This window comes from Psittacula echo, assembly GCF_963264785.1.
Source record: "Psittacula echo genome assembly, chromosome: Z".
In the NCBI taxonomy this organism is placed as follows: Eukaryota; Metazoa; Chordata; class Aves; order Psittaciformes; family Psittacidae; genus Psittacula; species Psittacula echo.
Window position 1 is genome coordinate 27,982,181 of NC_137742.1, and position 21,711 is coordinate 28,003,891.

Genomic DNA, 21,711 nt, shown 5'->3' on the forward strand with positions numbered 1-21,711 from the left:
AAACAAGCTTGCCTTAAAATACTTGTCTGGATCTGTCCTAAACCCATAAAAATACAAAAATTGTGTACACTGTCTCTTTAAAGCAGAGGTCTCTAACAAACAATGTTCAGCTTCCAAGTTTCTCATGCATTCTTATCATCAAACTTTTTGAATTGGAAACTATAGTTTACCTGGGTTGTGTGGGCCACTTCCTATGACCACATGGCCTGTAGTTTGGAAGCTTGTCCTCTAAGAGACATGTATATGATAATGGAAAGCGTGACTACAAGACACTTGTTGGTTCTCACTTTAACTTGGCACAGTGGATGATAGTAGCATTGAGACATAGATTTGTGGCAGGTGAGCAACCTGGGCTGACACCCAAGGTCCTCATCTACCTGCATATCCATAAGGACAGATTAGCTCACTGTCCCTGGAGCACTGAGAAACAGAAAGAACAAAAGAAGTTTTTCACTTATGTTTGCTCTTACTCACTTGAAGAAATCCAAAGCTCTGTTCAGATGTGATACAGTCAGGGCATTTCAGCTTCTATGCATTGCTGCCTTCTTCTGCCATCTGTCAGTGTGTTGCTTGACTCTTCAGCAGGCCTGAAGAGGTGAAAAGCTAGTTCCCTTCTGACTTGAGGGTAAAATAGCATCGAACTGAGGGGAACAGTGTAACAAGTCCCCAAGCTAAAATGTAAATTTTATTTGAGACATACAGGTCTATGTTTTCAGACTTGAATGACTCAAAGTTGCATCACTAAAAAAGTATGTGTATTCCCTTGTCACTCAAAAATCATTGTTTTTAAATGTATTGAATAAGTGTCTTTAAATAGTCCTTAAGAATTAAAAGTCCTTAAATACCTTGTATTTAAATGGGTAATGCTACTCATGAATTTAAGAATACCTACTTTGATGTGTATTGCTGTCCTTACAAAGCCACAGCTATTCATTTGTATTATGCATTTTTGTCTTCCTGCCTTAACTAACACCCTTACTAACATACTTCCTGCTAACACTAACATAAAAGATGAAGACAAGTAAAAATCTTAATAATTTAGAGGTTTCCCTAGCTGACACACTGCTCTCTGTTTAAATGACCTAGTCCCTTCTTAAAGACTAAACATTTAAATTAATAATATAAGGTTCAGCCCTACTCTAAGAGGCTTATCGGTATTGGTGGGTTCCAAGCTTAGGTCTGTAAGGGGTCAGAGGGACTGGCCTATGGTCCTATGCAGAACTGGAAGGTGCGGGAAACGCACAAGTCTTTAGGTCAAGCTTCTGTCACAGCATAGAGACTTCTCAGTACAGTACGGAGTGGAAAAACTTGAAACGAGAAGCCAGCTTAGCTGTCACCACTGGGGGCCACTGCTACTTAGCAAGAGAGAAGCAAAGGGAAGTTGCTGCAAGGCCTGGAGTCTGCACTGACTGGAAAAAAGCAAGAAACTGCCTCTGTGTGGAGTCACGTTCTGAGATGGGAACAGCCAGCAAAGACATGCAGAGGGAACTGAAATTTTAAAATGAACACGTGAATGAGATGCTAAGACTTTTGCTGAATGTCACCATGAGTGTTGGCAAAACTGCCAACAAGCATTCTTTACAACAGTACTCATAGTCTGTGCTGCCCCATGTACCTGTAGGAAGTGGCCTGCATACCAGTAATAATTGGGACCCCTTGCTAACCAAACCTGGTCAAAAGTGGGTCATCACAACTGCTGTCTTTGTTGACCAGGAACAACTTTTCTTGCTAATATGGAGAACAGGCAGTATGGAATAGGCACAGAATGAAGTCAGATAGCAGAGACTTCTTGGGCTTTTGGAGAGCAAGACAAACTGGAAGATAGTAAGATAGGCAGAGGAATTATGTCTGATATATTTTTTGAGCTTTCTGTGTCAGCACATACTGCTGGAATACAGAACTATTAATCATGTACTAGATGCAATGATCAGGTTTTTCCAAGGGATTACCCTAATGATTAAGAAACCTCAAGTGAAAATCTTTCTCACTCCAGACATTATTTATATCTATAATATTGTTTTACATCCAAATTGACCCTTCTGGATATCTTCTGTACAAAACATATTCAGCCTTAAATAGAAACCGAGGCCTAACTTTTCCTATCTCTTACAAATAAGATGATGGCATAACTCAGGGACTTCAAAGGGGCTAGGGCTGATATAATTTACAGGTGACAAGGAACTCACACCTTACAACCATTTGCACTCTCATACAATACAAATGTTTTGGAGAGGAGCAGTTACACGTTACATACAGCAATATTTGTCCCTTAGCTCTGCAAGATTTGACAGCAACAGGTATTTTCAGTCTGAACTGCCGTGCCATGCAGCAATGACATCTAAGGGCCAGCCTAACTGAAAGTAATCCTTTTGAAAAATAAGCATATAGAGAGGTGAGAGATCAGAACAGGGCAAAGACGGGTTTCTCCCCCCAGAACTCGTGTGCAAGGTGGTGTAATTGTTGCTAAGAATTGTTGAATGCTGACCCTCTACCAAACACTTTAAATACATCCCTGTCAGTAAACAAGCATTGTACCACAACTCGGCCGTATCAACCCAAACCTCTTCAGGCCAGGCTGCAGGAACCCATCGAAGACAAATGATAAGAAAAGCAGGTGTGGGTCACTGAGGGCCCCATCCTCCTGGGAGAGCTCTGGCACTGGTATTGCTATTGTACAGTGTTAATTAGATCATTCTAATTAATTCATTCACAGCGTAAATTAGGAAGGAATGAAGATAAATTACACTAATACATTTAACCCCATGCTGTTTATTTAGCAGTTGAACAAAATAATGTGGTTAAAAAGAGTCTAACAAGGCAGAAGCCAAAGACACAGCTGTTTAATAGCATTAAAAATGAGATCTCAGCCTGTGCTGCGGGCACATACTGCTTGTTTGCATTTAAAAGGGTTGCCAAGATAGCTGTACTGGCAAACCCTGCTTGTGTAGATGCAGCTGATAGGAACAAAACAAAAAGTGTATTTCCATCTCCTGAATGAAATAACTTGCACTGGTAAATGGATTATTTTGCTGGTAGAGCTCTGCCAGCTTTAGAACTCTTGCTGGCATTGCAAGGGTAGTCTGGAAAATGTTTCAGCTGCATGGGTATGCCTGCAAAACATTTAAGTGTCAATAAAGCTGTATTATAAAGTTTGCTATACATTCAAGGATCCAAGAACTTGTTTCAACACAGAAGCCAAACCAATTTAAATTAACTGCGAGGTGAAACTCATTTAGTTAAAACAGCAGTGCTCCTCTGCACAGCAAGCTGGATTTGAGTTGAACAAAGAAGTTTTTGCTACCGCATTTTTTTCAGAGTCCAATGTGGCACTTACAAGTCCAGGGATGAAAACTGAAAATATTTGGGTTGGTTGTTGTTTTTTTTTTGTTTGGTTGGTTTTTTTTAATATGCTTTCTGTTCTTGAAGGCCACATTCCATTCCACAGTCATTCCTTCAGACTTCTTCTTGAAAACCAAACCAAAACAAAAACCCAAAATAAAAAACAACCCGAACAGATTATCAATTTCACATGACTCTAGAAGCTGGAGCTTTGAGAAAAGGGCCAATTATCTTGTGATTTGTGATAAAATCATGACATTTAGCAACACTTCAAAGATCCTATCTACCCCAGCGTATGAATACTAGAAGAAACATGTTTAAACTAGTTCAGTGGGCATGTTAAACTATGTCCTGGGATAGGCTAGGCCAGCTTTGTTTTCAGCAGTGTCAAAATACAGATTGGCCCATCTACAAAACTGGCTTAACCGGCACTGTGTTTAATGTGACCCGACTTAATTCTTAGACCAACATAAACCAGGCCAAAGATTTGCTTTGGACCAGGTTTATTTCGTAAATGTTTTTTTCCCATGCTAGCCATGCACTCTTAATCTAAATGTGTTATAAGCTGTATTCAGCCAGAGCCACCTAGTTTTATCTCCTGTGCAGAAAGGAGCAGAGGCCCTTTGGATGCTCTTTGACACCTGAGCACAAATAGGAGCATGTTCAAGAGAACTGTTGTTGTGGTTTGTAAGCTTTGCAGGTGTGGAATTATAGGCAGAAGATTATGGAGTTACTTTTTCCTTCTTCTCTCTCTGTTCCCACCAGCAGCACTGTTTTACACAGTGCATATGAGCTAAACTACATGCAGACAGAAGGGGCTATCTGGCTGTGTACTTGTTTCTCCAGCAGATGATGTATAGCTTCATCCAATCATTCTGCTCTGATTAACTTCAACAGGTTCCTTGTTTTATAGTAGACAAGGAAGACCAGTACTTCATCTGGTCACTCTCTTACATGATTATTGACTTATTCTGTTCATGCACAGTATCATCCAAATCTGTGTGCTGTGGGCACACAGATTTGCGTAAACCTCCAACTGTAGAGACTGTCTATTCCTCACAGCTATGCTCAGAATCAGTTCTACAGTTCAGATGTTGCTGAGCGATTAGGAAACATGATTCTATCATTTCCATTTTTTCACTCATGGTGATAATTCTGCCTGTTTGAAATTTGTCCTGACACTGTATGAAGTAATGCATCCCTGTGTTTTTAATTGCATAGAATGGTACAATCTGACTGACACCAGCCTATGGAATAGTCACCAAAATGGAATTAGCTTTAAGGGGACAGGATTTGGGTGGAATTCCTGCAGGTTTTGTTGGGGGGAAATAGGAGAAAACAAGATCAAGGCATTTTGTGAGAAATGTTATGATGAAAGGAAAAACCCACACTCATAACATGTGCAATCCTATTTGCAACAAAGGCTGAACACTAACAGTCTAATCCAAAATCCTCTAGAGATACACGACTCAAGTGAGCACTGGTGTCCATGAATACCTCTTGCGTAAGGTCATTTACAATTTCCAACAGCTTCTCACACCTGAACAGCTTTGAAACATACTTTATTACGTACAGATGTGCAGCATTTTTAGCACTTATCTGCAATACTTCATGTCATAATCAAACAACAATGTAAAAGAAATAATCTATGAAACAAATTTCTCTTTCACCTGTTCCCTGTTCAGCCATGCTCTCCAGGCTCTCTGGAATTTCAGATGTGTCCTGCTGTACACTATGTGTGTGCTTGTCTGCAGACTCTGCAGTCCAGCAACAGGCATACAAATAACACTCTGCATGTTAGTGGATTGTTTGCAGGGCTTTTTTTAAGAGGAGAAATTTAGTTGACAGTTCATTATGAGGAATGAACGAATTCTCCAAACTACTGTATGCAACCAGGAATTTCCTGATGGTGGGAGTAAAATAATTGTTATTGTCTTCCTTGAATCCTATTCAGACTAATACCACTGCTTTCAATGGTATTAGCAAATAGTAAATTAGCAACATGCACTGTATTTAGTATGGTATCTTGTGTTTTTCTTGTGCAGAACTGCACAGTACCATTATGTAAACACTGCTGCTACATCTAGACGTTTATTTTTGAAATTGGCCTTTTGCACAAATGCGTTTTTCTCATACTCTTCTAATTGGGAAATAATTAAGGCCAGGCCTAGCGTGCGCTGCTGTAGCACTCCAGTGCGCTTCTATGAAGCTGTGAAGGCCTCACGGGAGCGCAATGGAAGCGCCCTGCGCTGCGGCTCCGCGGCCGCGTGGAAGAGCCGAGCCCGGGAGCAGTGCTCGGACCCCCGCGATGCCCGAGGCTCCCCGGGGCCGCTCCCGCGGCGCTGCAGAGGGGCTCCCGCAGGGCCGCTTTGCGCGCTCCTCTCGGCTCGGCTTCGCAGCCGCCGCGGACGCGAGACGCGCCGCGCGGAACTGAGGCAGCGCAGCCCCCGGCTCCCTCAGCCCCCTGCGCGCCGCTCCGCTTGGCTCTGCCCTCCCGTGCGGTTACGTCGGTGTCTGCAAAGCGAAGCGCACCCCGCTGCTCAGTCCGAGGGCCGCGGGCGCTGGCAGCCCGGTGTCGCGGGGATCAGCAGCCTCGCTCCGCGCTGGCGGCAGCGCTCCCCTTGCGGCACCAGGAGCACGGACCGCGCATCCCGGCGCAAGATCGCAGGTCGCTGGGCTGGCCCGGCTACCCCCCGTGAGGTGCGGGACGGACGCTGCTGTGCTGTGCTGCAGCCCCCGGCGGAGCGGCGCGGGGGCACCTTTGCACCTTGGCTGCCGCCAGCCGGGACAGCAAGTCCTGCGGGACTGCCGGCCTCAGCCTCCCGTCCCTCCCCTGCCTGTCACTCAGGCTCTTTGCATAAATGCTCCCCCCGCCCCCAGCACATATACCCCTTCTCCGCGGCGCCGCCGGGGCAGAGCTGCGGCCGGCAGTGCCAGCAGCAGCTGCTGGTGTCTGCGTTTTTTTTACGTCCGTGTTTTCTACCTCCCGCCCTCCTTCTGCGGCCCGCCTCCCGTCAGCAACACCACCTCCGCCCCGCGCTGCGCCGCTCCTGGCACAGCAGCCTGCCCGGCCGCCTCTCTGCGCATAGCCGAGCAGGCAGCCGCGCTCCCCTCCATGCGCGGTGCTGCGCGCCCGCGGAAGCACAGGGACTTTCGCGCTCTCCCAGAAGCCGCTGCTGTAAGTCGGTGTCCGGGACTTGTTGGGCGCCGGACGCGGTGGGGATGCGGGTGGGCAGTGCGGGTCCGCGGAGCGGCGGGTCCGGGACGGGGCAGACGTGCGGGACAGAGCTGCCGGATGCTTGGGGCGGGCACCGCGTGGGTCGGTGCTGCTGCAGGGCGGCGAAGTCTCGGCGGCGGGAGCCGGGCTGCCCTGCGGGTCCCAGGCGTAGCCGGCGCCCAGCGCTTCTCTGCTCTGCCCGCAGCGCCGAGCACCATCGCCCTGGAATTCTGCAGGCAGCGGACACTGGGTGGCGGGCGGGTAGACGTCCGCGGTAGCTGTTGTGTCCGGTATGCGGCTGTGCTAGGAAGCTGCCGACTTCTATTAGGAAGTGTGCTGGCTTCCCCGGGAGGCTGCAGCTCCCTCTTCGGGGCCCCGGGAGGTCCGGAGCATCCCTCGGCGGGCTGAGGCAGGGCGAGGGAAAGTGCGAACGCCTCGCTACTCCCGGAGCCGGCTGCTGGTCGCCGCTTGCTGGCACAGAAATTTTCGCACGTGGTTATTGCTGTACAAAGGAACTCGAATGCATTTTGACTTCTCGTACTAATTATCAGGTTGGAAAGAAACCCAGCAAGTTTCTTCTCAGAGACGGAGTTGTTTAGGCGTTGTGATGTGGAGAACTGGGGGGAATTTAGAGTTCAGTTTCTTTGTCTGCGTGTGGTGAGCAGTAGCGCGTTTCTAGCAGGGGCAGCGTGTTCTGCTTTCCGTATCGCTGCAGGTCCTAGGAAGCCCCTGAGTTTATGTTAGAGGACTTTAGGTAGGGTCAGGATTTGGCTTTGCAAAACTGCAGATTTAGCAGTTGAAAGTGGTGTTAGTTAAATCGACGGGATGTTTAGCAGATTTCCTCCCCTTCAGCAGTTTTCACTGATTCTGAACAAAAACGCAACCACCACCACTACCATGTAATTACAGAGTCGTATTAAAATGAGCCTTACATCAGGGATGTGTCAGTAAGTTGAAAATACTTATTTTTTTTCATTTGGTTTAGGCTGAGACCCGCATGCTGCAGAGCTGTTAAGAAGTAGGGCAGGGAGTCTGTTATTTAGTCTTAAAGTAGTGTTTACTACTTGACTGCTGTGACAAGTAGCCTGTTGAAGTGTAATTATAAATCAAAGTCTTGGTTCAACCTCCATTCCTAGATAAAATCTATATCGGTAATTTTCTGACCACTTCTTGTCTTTTACATAAAAATATTATTATTTCTAAGGAAAAAATGCCTGAAGGGAATTGACTCATTATTCAAGATGAACATTTGTTCACTGACTGTAAATTGCCTCCACTGAAGTATTTGAGGCTTGCATAATTTCCAACACCAAATAGAAAAATCAGAGATGTCATTTATACATTTTAATATTCTTGCAAGATTCTGGGCTGAGCTAATTGCCAGAAAGTGCAAAAGGACATGTTTACAGAAACACTGACTGTTAGTGAATTATGATAATTGCTTGTAAGGGTGTTTGTTTGACTAGTCCATATGTGAACTCATTTCAGCAACCACAGTGAAGGAAAAAGATGCATAGATACGTACCTTTGTTCAGTTTGGGGAAATATGTTAGGTTATCTTAAATGTGCACTGGCATACTTTGACTTCGTCTCAGTAGATGACATTGTGATGATAAAAGCAACGTTACTGGAACAGTTAAGGACCAGCATATATGAAATCTGCAAGTGCTTCGTGAGAAAAGGCGTTGCGCTGTGAAAGACCAAATCTTTTATTTTAGTGTGGTGAAAGGCCGAGCGCCCTATTCAGTAGCTGTTTGAGAGAGACTCTTATAGGGCTTTTTTGTTGGTTTTATTTATTTATTTTTTACAGTGGTGTTTGTTACTATGGTTGTGGGTGGGATTGGGTAACATGCAGTGATCTGTTCCTCCCCTCTTCATGTAGTCGGTGGCTCACTAGCCTCCAATGTATGCATAACTGCAGGGTGTGGTTTTTTTTTATGTTTGCTTCTATTTTGCTGTGGTTTTGGTCTCATTCTGAATGATGCTGAGCCAGTGGCACTTGCAGGAATACGTAGCCCACTGAAAGATCTGAATACCTGCACTGACAGCTTCTGATGTGAACTTTACCTGCCCTATTTCTGAACCATGTGTGCATGATAAAATTCTCAGTGTCCTCTGAATCCCCCCAATATATGGGAGAAAGGAGAGGAACTAGATTTTCATACAGATCCTGTCATGCCTAGGCTGTCATTCATTTACTCTGGGTGGAGGGCAGGGAGGCAGTGAGCATCTTCAGATCCTGGTGACTCTATTGTCTCTGATCAGTGGGTGTTTAGCTCCTGTCCTGCTCCCTGGCTAGGAAACCTTGCAGGGATATGTTCTCGGTGTGAGGAAAGCCAGTCTGTAGAGAACCACTGAATGCTTTGCACTGTATCATAATGGCATTTAAAATGGTAAAGTGACTGGAAAAGTTTGCTTTGTAAGTAAAGGGCTTCTCTTCCCATCTGTGTCTCTGAACTGTTTGTGTACCAGTTTTCAATCTGTGACCCTGCAATCCTTCAGTTCCAGTAGGTTTCAACATGTATATGGTCAGTATAATCCTTTTGGCTATAGATTAAATGAGTAATTTTAGTCTGAAATTAGTACTCAGGATCCTTGAATACCATCTGAATCTTTATTTGCCAGACAGTACAGTTGCATTAAAGGTAATTTATTTTTCCTTATAAAAGGATTTGTGTTGTGAAGAAATGCCAGCCTCCTTAAGTTGTTCTGTGCTTAGTGTTAGTGCATTTAATAGGTTGGTCTGGGGAGCATTGGTAAGATACCATTCCAAACTTTTGCATGGTAGAGTGAGATAGATAACTCTACCTGTGGCTCTGATGGGAAGTATTCCTCTCTGTTTTGGAGGATTTTGGTTTCAGTACTGTATATTGAGCTGTGGTGGTTGTTCTTTTGAATCCCAGTTAATGATCTGAGAAGTCATGTTTCAGGTTAAATGGGCTGTGGTAGTTTTCCAGTAAGGTGTCTCTTTTTTCCTTAACTGATATTGGTTTGAGGGGCTTTTTTGCTGTGACTGGAGGGAAAGGTGTATCACAAGCTTGCTGTTGGATGTGACATATCAATTGTTCTGTACATTAGAATACTGAGCAAGAAGGATGGTACTGGCTATGCTGCAATTAATCTGCATGTATTGCATATTCCATATACAGAAATGGCCTGTTCTGAAATGGATTCTGCTGCACAAATTAATCCTGTACGGTTTTGATTTTGTTGAGGTTCTGGTCATATGAATCTAGAAAAATACATTATGTATTTATTAATAAAACCTTTTTCTGAGGTTTTTAAAGCTCTTGTGTCATCTGGAGGCATGAAATGTGGGAATACTGTTGTACAGTTCTGCACTTATTAAACATGCTCAGGAATATGAAAATGTTGGAGTCTGTGAGAGAAGGAAGTATATCCACATTAAAATCATCCGCAAGTGGCCCCAGGTCATGCTCTAACTTCGAGCATTGAGTGCTTCCCAGATAGGCTTTGCTCTGTTCCTCATTTGAGAGTGCAGTAAAAGGGACTCTGGGCATGTGAATATCATAGTCATTAGAGAATTTAGGTTCTCTACTTTTTCTTAAGGTTCCTTTGCAATTTGGAGAGAGAGAAGTTGAAATTATTATAGTAGTAGTCACAGCCACAACTTGCACTGGGCACTGTATGCTTCATCTCTTATTATCTGCACTGTGGCTTTTTGGCCATTAGCTTTATATGGCTGCCAATATTCTTCCCTTTCCCTCTACGTCATACTGTATTGGCTTGACCCTTAAATAAATCTGGAAACTTGCTGCTGTAATCATACATAGACCTGCATATCATGGCAGATAACAGAAACATTCACCTCCAAGCAGGGACTGAACAGCATTGTGTTTGTTAGGAATAGGGTAGGATAGGATATGTCTTCTGGTTTATGCCACCTCCAAACCTCAAAATGAACCAACGGCTTGTGCTCTGAGTACCTGGCTCAAGGTAGCTTTGGAGGTGATGCCTTGGCGACTTCAGTTGATAGTCAAAAAAACCATTTTTCTTCTGACTCTGCCCATGTATGTGCTGTATCACTACAGCAGGCGGCCGCTGGCAGGGTTCAAGATGTAATCTCTAAAATTCACCCATCATATTTTTCTTGCGGTTTCACAAGTGTAAATTTATAGTTGTTGCTAGGTTTTTATTTTAAGGTTGCCTTTTTTTCTTTGTATGCTGTTGAATATGGAATCATTATACCAAAGGGAAGCTTCCTAATGGGATTAGTAGGTTTTTGTTCTCCATGCAGCTTTTGACATTCCTTAGGTATTCTGTCTGGTAGCTCTTCCTGCTATGATTCAGTACAGGAGAATGTTTCAAGCATGTGCATGTGTATGTATGTAATGAATCAGCTGGTCTAGGCTGGGGAAGGGTGAGAAAATCAGCCCTGGTTCCTTTTCTTTCACCTCCAACTTACTTGCTTACTGTATGAAAGTTGGAGATCAGGTTTCCCAAGATAAACCTGCTCTTGGGCAACAAGTTTAGAATATGTCATTTATGAAACTCATCTTACAAAAAAGTAAACACATGCCAAATGTAGATGTAATTCTCTGTCCACTCATCTATAAATTAAGGGTTTTTTTCCCATCTTATAGTGCATAATAGTTACACTTTTTTGTATGTAATGAATTTAACTGGCTCATTAATCTTATTAATTTTTTGTTTATAGGTGTGAAAGAAAATGTCAGTCAGCATGCATGAAAATCGCAAATCTAGGGCCAGTACTGGCTCCATAAACATATACCTGTTCCACAAGTCATCCTATGCTGATAGTGTCCTCACTCACCTGAACCTTCTGCGTCAGCAGCGTCTCTTTACAGATGTACTTCTCCACGCTGGGAACAGGTCATTCCCCTGCCACAGAGCCGTCCTGGCTGCTTGTAGCCGCTATTTCGAAGCAATGTTCAGTGGAGGACTGAAAGAGAGCCAGGACAGTGAAGTCAACTTTCATAATTCAATTCACCCAGAAGTCTTGGAGCTTCTTCTGGACTACGCATATTCCTCCAGGGTTATCATCAACGAAGAGAATGCAGAGTCGCTGCTGGAGGCTGGCGACATGTTGGAGTTTCAGGACATTCGGGATGCTTGTGCAGAATTTCTGGAGAAAAACCTTCATCCCACCAACTGTCTTGGCATGCTGCTGCTGTCGGATGCTCACCAGTGCACCAAGCTGTATGAGCTCTCTTGGAGGATGTGCCTTAGCAACTTCCAGAGTATCAGTAAAAGTGAAGACTTCCTCCAGCTGCCAAAAGACATGGTAGTGCAGCTCCTTTCCAGTGAAGAATTAGAAACCGAAGATGAAAGGCTGGTGTATGAATCAGCTATCAACTGGGTCAACTATGACCTGAGTAAGCGCCACTCTTACCTGCCAGAGTTATTGCAGACAGTGAGATTGGCCCTCTTGCCTGCCATATACCTTATGGAGAATGTGGCCATGGAAGAACTCATCACCAAGCAAAGGAAAAGCAAAGAGATTGTAGAAGAATCGATAAGATGCAAGTTAAAAATCCTACAGAATGATGGAGTGGTTACTAGTTTGTGTGCCAGACCCCGGAAAACTGGCCATTCGCTTTTTCTTCTGGGTGGCCAAACCTTTATGTGTGACAAGCTGTACCTGGTGGACCAAAAGGCGAAGGAGATCATTCCAAAGGCTGACATACCAAGTCCACGGAAAGAGTTCAGCGCTTGTGCCATAGGCTGCAAAGTGTATATCACCGGGGGACGAGGGTCAGAAAATGGAGTCTCCAAAGACGTGTGGGTGTACGACACCCTTCACGAGGAGTGGTCAAAGGCTGCTCCCATGCTGGTAGCTAGGTTCGGGCATGGCTCTGCCGAACTTAAGCACTGTCTGTATGTAGTAGGAGGACACACTGCAGCAACCGGTTGCCTTCCAGCTTCCCCTTCAGTATCCTTGAAGCAAGTAGAACAATACGACCCTGTGACCAACAAATGGACCATGGTTGCCCCACTGCGTGAGGGAGTGAGCAACGCAGCTGTAGTCAGTGCGAAGCTCAAGCTGTTTGCTTTTGGAGGTACCAGTGTTAGCCATGACAAGCTGCCCAAAGTTCAGTGCTATGATCAGTGTGAAAACAGATGGACAGTACCAGCCACCTGCCCCCAGCCCTGGCGCTACACGGCTGCAGCTGTTCTGGGAAACCAGATTTTTATTATGGGTGGAGACACCGAATTCTCTGCGTGCTCTGCTTACAAATTCAACAGTGAGGCGTACCAGTGGACAAAGGTGGGAGATGTGACAGCCAAGCGAATGAGCTGCCACGCAGTGGCGTCTGGAAACAAGTTGTATGTGGTTGGAGGCTACTTTGGCATTCAGAGGTGCAAGACGCTGGACTGCTACGATCCCACATTAGATGTGTGGAACAGCATAACAACTGTGCCCTATTCGTTGATTCCCACGGCATTCGTCAGCACATGGAAGCACCTCCCCTCATAATTGTGTGTGTGTTGCAATTACAAATTATCAGGTAAGAAATAGCACCTTTGATTTCCACTGTAATAATGCTTTTCACAAAGGTTTTCAGCAGCAGCTCTGAGGAGGGTGAGTATATTCAAGCCAGTTTTGCAGCTGGAACAATTGAGACACACGCATTCATGGGCTGTTTTGAGCCAGGCACCATGTCTGACAAAGCCAGATGCTGGAAGTAGTTTGCCACATACCTTGCACCCACTTCTTTTTATGTGGTGTTTTCTTGAATGATTTAGATGTAAAGGACTGAGCAAAAATGACATTTTCAACTTGTGGAGAAATGCAGGTAATCTTTTGGAAACCGAGTCCTGCTCTGTGTTTAAATACTAAATGCATGCTAAACAAGTTTCGATACCATCTTCCTGGTGACAGAGGCTAGGTCACACTATATATCCAGTAACAGCAGCCAAAAAAAATACTATAAATTGTGATCTGAAGCTTGATAGCAAATTCACTTGAATTTCCAGGCAGGCAGCATGCTTTCTCCATGCAGACAGCCTTTGGGGAAACTTGCTGTTCTATGAAAGGTGTTTTACAGACACTTCAGGCCTAATTTTCCATTTCCCCTAGACAGCATGGTTACACCTGTGTGGACTAAGGCTGCATTTGGTTCATTGATACACTTTGAAATACATACATTTTTTGAAATGGTTACAGTCATACATGTTGGACTACATACAGTGTCAGGAAGACGTATAATTAATAATGCTGGCTGAAATAATTACCCGTCTATGGCATACACTGTTCCACAACAATTTAATTATACATAATGGGCCAAGCTCTTACTGGGTGCAACTTCAGCACTGTATCTTCTCTCAAGCAAGTCTGAATTTGGCTTTGCTTGTTTGGTTGTTGTGAATATCTGATTTTTAGGAGGAGGGGAGAAAAGGTTCATAAAAAAACCCACTAAAAAATCTGGGTACCTACACATTTTGCCAATATTTTTCAATCTATTTTTATCACTGTAACTTCAACTATGACTGATTTTTCCTTATTTGTATCTTTTCTAGAGTTACATCACTTAAAATAAGTTACTGACATTTTCCAGAACTATTAAGCTGTGTATTTTGCAACAAATCTGGCAGACTCCATTAGATTTGTTTAGCTCTTTTCCCCCACACCCTCTTTGAAACTTTAGCACAGAATCACAGTTACCACCAGCCAACCAACCAAACACAGGGGCATGCTTAATCCTAAATAATCCATACTCTGTTAGTGGTAATTTCTTTTTGGATTTGAACAGTATATAATATTACCATGAAAGGCAGGCAGGTTAGAAGAAACAGGGCAAATAAATACAGTGGTAGTAATTAGACAAGCTCTGCACTTTGACTTAAGTTACCTGGAGCTCCATACTGATGCATGTTCTCCAGAAAATAGGAAGAACAGTTTGTGTGTAAGGACTTCCCTAAGTTATTCTGTTTAGGTCTTTTGTAGCTGGAGACTTTTGCGTCACTGTTGCGATAAAGACAGAACTCAAATGTCTTTGAAGCAGTGTAGATAGAAGTATATACCTAGAAATGTAGCGTAGTCATGAAATTCCTTTTCTATGGTACATGAGGATTCACCTTGTAGTCGTCTTTCAGCAGACTGGAAGCTCTGATTGAGTAAAGAATACGAGGTTGGGCCTGTGCAAAGCAGCAGGTCAGCACAGAAATGTGGTGTGAAGCTGGGCTGTGTCGTGCTGCTCTTGACTCAGGTGGCTGTTTGTGTTGAGGGCACTGCCCTCTCGCCTCTCCTCACTTTGTTTTTCCCAGACTTACCCCAGGGAAAGAAAGCCAAACCCTTGAGCCTTACAGATCCTGGGAGTAATCACATCCCCAATAGCCAGCACATGAAAGCCCCCATGTGTGTGTGGTGGCTTCTTCCCTAGCAGGGAACAACATCTTGACGACTTCAGTTAATTTCTGTTATTACCGACTCTGAGCAGTTCCCAGCATTATCAGAGCAGCAGTATTGAATGCCCGTGATCACATCTGTGCCAAGAAAAATACTGACTTACTCTTCTGAGACTGACTTAATTGTTCTGAGGTTTACAGTACATGAGAGGGAGTGCTTTATTTTGAAAAAAATATAACGGTGCAGAGAAACCTTTCCTTTGCTTTGCAGTGTCTTGTTAAAAGCCCTTGTTTTAGCTTCACTAGCGCACAAGATAACTGGCTGAACACAGCCCTAAACTGAAGTCTCTCCAATGCTGTGTGCTCATCCAGTAAGTTTGGGTTTGGTTTTCTTTTTTCCCTACTGACTCCTGCTGCTCTGTCAGTGGGTGGGAGGGACAAAAAGGAAATTACTTCTGATTACCTTCTGTTTTCATGTGCTGTGTGGCCCCAGTCTGACAGCTTTTAGGAAGACTTCAGTCTGCTTTGTCTTGTTCCTCAAACTCGGGGCTTTTGAGTAGGTTGAGGATTTCCCCCCCCACCTACTTTGGGATTGTTTATATATTTTTCTTTTTTAAGTTCATTCTGTGACAGGAAACATTGTTTTGGCTTCAGTGTTGATAGCCTGTTTCAGTGGGAAGAACAGCATGCTATGCTGAAAAATGTCTAGAAAAGACTAATCAACACTAAGGGCAGAGACCTTTTTCTTAGACATAATGGAAATAGTGTGTTTCAAGCCCACAGTTGCAAAGAGGCTTGATGCTCTGCACTATTATGTAGGCTGTGGTGTTTCCTCTGAGTGCTCCCTGTTGTTCTTAGGCATCACAGCTTGAGAGATGTAGTATGTTCAAGTGAACTGTGAGTTCGCTGGAGCTCTTTTGTGTTGTAATAATGTAGGATTTGCCTCCTAAAATTCTGGCAGTACTGTCAGAAATGACTGTTATGAGCTGATGATGGTTTGGAGGCTGGCATTTTAATACAGCTTCATGGTGAAAAAGCAGAGTGCAGTCTTAGCATCCAAAGGCCGAATTTCTCATTGAATAATCAATTTTTATAAAGGACTCTAGGATGGAATTACTGATGCATGGTACATTACTGTGTGAAAAGAAATGAGGCAGACTTCTGCTCTAACGAATAGTAGATATGTTTTAAGTAAGGGGATTATATGACCCTTTCTATATTGTGAATAAATTCAATTCAGAATTCTTCACAGTGAATGGAAGCATTGGGGTGAGACACCTTCATCTCCCCTTCTCCTTAGCTCCAGCCAGGTTTGCTTTGGCCCAAGGATAGAAAAGACTCCTTGCACTAAGTGTTCATGTAGGTTTTTATGGAAGAGAAGTTGCACAAGGTTATGTTTGCTTAAATCCACAAACCTTTAAGATATTGGGGGAACATAGGAATGTTGAAGTATGCAGGATGCAGAGCACATCACATCACAGAACTGTATTGGGACAATTTGATTTAGGTTTCAAATGACTGAATTTATAGCAAAAAAATTAAAGTACTTCTGGGTCAGTAGGGTGGTTTGCAGAATAAGGCTAGTAGAATAATAAAGGCAGAATCTGACTCTAAGTAATTGCGGTCTTGGCTGGCTTATTTATCAGAAGTTGGCTATTGCACAGGAAAACTGGAGGGGGGATGGCTGGAGAGGGAGGCGGGTAAGCCTATCAACTGGATTGTATCCTAAGCCAACGTTTAGATTGTCTTTGACATCTAACACAAACCTTATGGTACATTGTCTCAGCAAACCCTTTAAAGTCTTCTCTCTTCTCTCTCCCCCTCCTCTTCCCATGCTTTTAGTTTACTCCTCTATTTGGAGAAGAGAATTTGAACCTCAGATCTGGAGAAATGGTTTTAATGAAGAAAGATCGTTCAGCGTCTCTTGCGTTTGAAGAAAATCATCTGCACCTTGTAAATTATCTAATCTACACATGAAGGAATGGGAGAAAAAAACTGTCTTCAGTGGTTCAGCACATAGCTTGAATATGAATGGACAAACCTATGATCAGGTCCTTGTGCTAATAATTGTGGATTAATGCCAATATTAATCAGGCCTTCAACGGAGAAGAAGAGACAAACTTCTCTGAGCTGTGCAGCACACAGCACTTGATTTCCATGGACTCCACTGTTTGTATGTGAAATTTGAAATGGTTGTCACCTCTCTTTGTGGTGATTTGAAGTGCCAGCCCCAGTTGTAGGGGAAACAGGCCAGGTCTGAAACAGCAAGATGCCGCTGTGAATGAAGATACAGTGGTATTGCTGCTGAACTCTGCTAATCAGAGCATGCTTGTCTGTGGGCGGCGCCTACAGCATCTCTTAGATCCTGCATGCATTGTCCTGTGTGCAGTGAGTGATCTTCTGCTTGATAAGGAACAGCCCAGTGGTGAAATGTTCTTGCAATAGTGGGGGAAAAAACCTACATCCCCCAAATGCTCCATGTTCCTTTTCCTCCCTGTATTTATGAGTAGTTCAAACTGTCCCATTCCTGTTATGTTACTTGTTGTAGATATAGTTATTTATTGTTCAGTGCTTGCATGCTGAAACAATGCCTGCAATTGTCTTCATGTTGCAAGGGCTTGTGTGAATTGTTGTATGTTTTGCACATTTTGTGATCGCTGACTTGCTCTGCTGCACAAAGAAAGAAAACTATTGGGTAACAGTTGGAGGTGGGAGGGAGGGGTGGCTTCCCAGTCAGAAATGGAAGGATTACAAGGCAGGATCTTAAATTACACATGTACTAGAGGAAGAAGCCACGGAGGTCACTTTCTCAGGCCACCAGCTTTCCAGGTTGCATGTAGTGTGACTTGTAGATGGTGTCCTTGCTACATTTCATTTGTTGGTCATGCCTTTCAATTTCTAATCTGGAAAAAGCCAAAATCTCTTGCAGCTCTCTCTCTGTGCAGCTTCTTGATTGCAACACAAATACTGTGGAAGAGCTTCTGGATACCAAGCCCGTATGAAGTCATTGTCCAAAGTTATTTATTTATTTATTGGGTTGGAGGAGGGGTACCTACAATATAGCCAGATTGACCTGAGTGAGTGGAATATGGTGATTTAAGAATAAAAACAAAAAAACCTCAAGCTAGGTTAGTGATGAAGTCTTAAAAAAAAAAAAAAGAAAAAGAAAAAAAAGAAGAGAGCAGCAATTTTGCACTGACTGGCTTGCCTCGTGCATTTGGATTTCAGATGATCATCTGAGCAGCCAGGTGTGAAAGACCCAAGTGCTCAAGCAAAATTCTTATGGGGATAGAAAATGAATGTTAAACCTCTTAATCTTAAAAATAGCCCTCAAATTCTGCTGCCTTTCATTTTCCTTGGTCAGGTGTGTCTTTAAACACTTGGTTGCTCAAAAGCATCAGCTACAATTGTGAGAAACCAAACTTTGATTTTTAAATAAATATCTCACCAGTCTCATCTTGAGACAGAGATGAAGCTACTCTTTTTATTCTGGATTTAAGAAGCTTATGTTTCACAGGTGCTTTCTTTGCCTGATCCTGTCATGAAGCTTGTATTGTATTGTGTTTTTTCCTAAGTGTTTCCGGAGCCCAACTTAACTGGCACATTCAGTTCCATGGTTGGTGTGTACTGCAGTGTAAGTAAACAGCTGCATGCGTGCATGCAAAACAAAAATAGTCACATTGGTGATGCTTGCCTTTGTGTGACAGTGATGTAGCTGTATTTGTGAAAGCTTTGTCATCTGAAAGTGTTTACACTGGTCACTGGAAGTTTCTCTGTGCTGCCTTACATTTGACTTGCTGTTTGGAGTAGACTCTTACATTTCAGAAATAGGTTATTTGGAATTCTGTGAATACTGAAAGAACATTGATTAATTAGCAAAGGCATTAGCAGTTTTTTAAAGGGTGAGGCCCACCTAGATGTGAACAGTTATAGTTCCCCTGGTTAAACTGATTTCTTGAAATGGTAGATTAAAGAAGTGCTTAAACCCACAGCCTTTCCTTCTACCTTCCCCTATGCCTCCCCTGCCCCAGTGTTGGTTCTTTCCTCTTAGATGGCTTTTAAGCAATAGAGAAACATCTTAGATAGGGTAGGTCCCCTTTCTATGTCCCTGCAGTTGCACAGGTTGCCCCATTGAAGCAAACAGCCTGGAGTTGGTGATGCCTTTCATCTTGTGAATCACTCCTGGGAGTGCAAGGGAGACGTAAAATCAGACTTCCTGGCCTTTTCAAGTTCTCTCCCCAGGTGCTATTGCCTGCACGAGGTACAAGGAAGCAAAGAACTGGGTGCCCAGTGGCCCCCTTATTCAAACAAGGGCAGATAGGCTTGAGACATGGGTTTTTTCTAGAGTCCAGACATGAAGCTGCCTTGCATCGAACCACTTAGCTTATGAAATCTGTTTTGTAGCGCCGTGCAACTTCCGAAGCGGGATGAATTTTCTGCAGCTGTTTCCAACGTTGTGGCCTGCTTTCAAGTTCTTGATTAATTCCTGTGTGTAGGCTGAAGGAAGCTGAAGTCAGGGTGGGCCTCTGGCTCTGCAGGGAATGCGCTAGGCTCTTGCTCTTTGAATTGATGTGAGAATCCTGGCTAGCTACTTGACCATTCCAGTCTTGCAAAACAGCCCACACTTTGAAGCAAATGCAGTTCACAGCGGAGTGCACACAAAAACCCTGGCATAAGACGGAAAGGTTCCTGTTATTTTGTGGGGTCGTTGCTGTAGAAACATATACAAAGGGCAGCCTTCCTCTTCTGGTATAATTGTGCAGCCCCTTTTCTCAAAGTCTGACACCTGTCTGAATAAGAGTGATTAGAGCAGAATAATGTTCCCTTTCCTCGCTATTGAAAATGTGGTTCATGTGCTAAAAGAAGACTGTGCAAGTGAAGAAGTAAACTTGTCTAGGTTGTGTCTTTTTGTTTGCTACTACATCTTAAGGTTTTGTAAAACTTGCTTTTTTTTTTTTTTTTTTTCCACAATGTGAAACTGAAGGTCAATAAATTATTAGAGATTTTCTCTCCATGGAACATTTATTTCAAGTGTTCTCTTCCCCCCTGCCCTCCCCAGCCCGAAATGCTTTGAAACCCTTATAATGTCCTTTTCATGTCCTCTTAATAAAAGCACATTGACAACATGCAGTTTACTGCTTTGGTTTAAGCTTCTGCTTCAGTTGCACTTCCCTCCTCTTTGTTCTGTTCTGCTGCTGTTATTATGATCACTATCTCCAAGTTCAGAGCCTCAAAACATTTAAGAACAGGAAATGCAAGTTTGTTGGTGCTTGCAGTATAGTTTAGCTAGTGCCTGATATGGCTTGGAAGTGGAATTAGGCATCTCTATAATCATTCCTAATTATTTTCAAGGCAAAAAATGCTGGCTGTGTCTGAAACATGCCAGTTGTTGTAGATAATGCACACGTATAGCCACACTCTGATCCTTTAAGCTTATTTGCATGTTCATTCGTAGAGAGGGTGGTGGGTTTTGTGTTGGGGTTGGTTTGGTTTCTAATGCTATTCATTTTCTGTGTGGGCTAACATCTCTGTGGCCGTAAGGTGTTGCTGATGACTGTCCCAGTCTAAAATAACACCGTGCAGAGGCATTCATGCGCACACCCTGGAGGTTCAGTTGCTCACGTCTGCCAAGTACTGACCTGCTGTCCCGCCTAAAGAGGCTTTTCCTCAAGCATGCATCCACTGCTGTGGAGCAAAGGAGCAGGGCCTTTCGTCTTTGCTTGGGCTGTTTCACTACCTACCACCTCATCCCTTTGCCTATACAGCTCTGAAGGAGGATGTAAAAGAGGAGGTGTCCACAGGTCACAGCTTAGCGCAGCAAGGATGCTGATGCATCAGTTGCCATCAGTAGCCTGTACAGCATAACTTGTGTAACTGAGCACCTGGGTTCGTGGCCCTAGAAATTAACTTGTAGTACTTGTTTAGCAGAGAAAGAAAGCCAGTATCAGGAAGTACTGCTTTCTGCAAGAATTAACTGTTCTAAAATCTTCTAATCTACTATTAAAATTCCTGGAGCTACCTCCTGGAAGTCACAGGTTTCTTTGAGTGTTTATTTGCCTAAAAGATTCAGGGCCACAGTACCAAGTGACTTTCAGGCCTCAGCATTGCTCAGATAACCTGTGTTTGAGGCATTTGCAATCAGTCTTAGCTAGGGAGTGGGACAGTTACCTCAGTGCTCCTTGCAAGCACTTTGCTGGACAGTAACTAGGTGGGAGTTTTAGTCTGGTTTGGTTTTTGTTTGGATTTTACCAGGGCCTGAGATGCTTACAGCAGCACTGGGAATGAACGGACTGCTGCAGAGTGAATCACTGGTGTCATTTTAGGATGTCAGGTTACTTATTGGAGAGCTTTTTTCTGGCCATGGATTCAAGCTCCTTTGCTTGGCTCTGAATGTGGAAGACTTACACTGGAGGTCTGATATTTATGGTTAGAATTTAAAATAAACAATTACATTTAGATTTAAAACGGCTGATAGCCTGTAAAATAGATGCCTGCAAGGCATTTGCTCTATTATGGTAAATATGAATACTAAATGCCTTGAATGATTAGAAGGGAATCAGGTCATTAGCTTGGAGTATGGCTCCATCAGGCATAACTGGGCAATCAGCCCTGACCTGGGGAAGGGGGAAGTTTCAAGGGCTCTATCTACACAGGTAATATTGGACATGCCTGGGAGTGGGCTCTGGCACTGAGGCCAGCCACCAGGAAGCAGCCAGGAGCTTCATAAGCAGCCCCTTGTCTTGGTGAGGCAGGGTGGCTGCAGAGGAGCTGCTTGGGGTAGCTGCTGGAAGTGAGCTGGCTCCTGAGCCTTGCCTGGGAGCACT

At 43.8% G+C, this 21,711-nt stretch overlaps 1 protein-coding gene across 1 annotated transcript; it reads left to right on the top strand.

Moving 5' to 3' along the window:
• Positions 1-11,246: 11,246 nt before the first annotated feature.
• ENC1 (ectodermal-neural cortex 1) lies at positions 11,247-13,016 on the top strand (the record flags this gene model as incomplete). Its single annotated transcript, XM_080637775.1, has 1 exon — positions 11,247-13,016. The coding sequence occupies one exon, from the start codon at positions 11,247-11,249 to the stop codon at positions 13,014-13,016; it is 1,770 nt and encodes a 589-aa protein (XP_080493901.1).
• Positions 13,017-21,711: the final 8,695 nt, after the last annotated feature.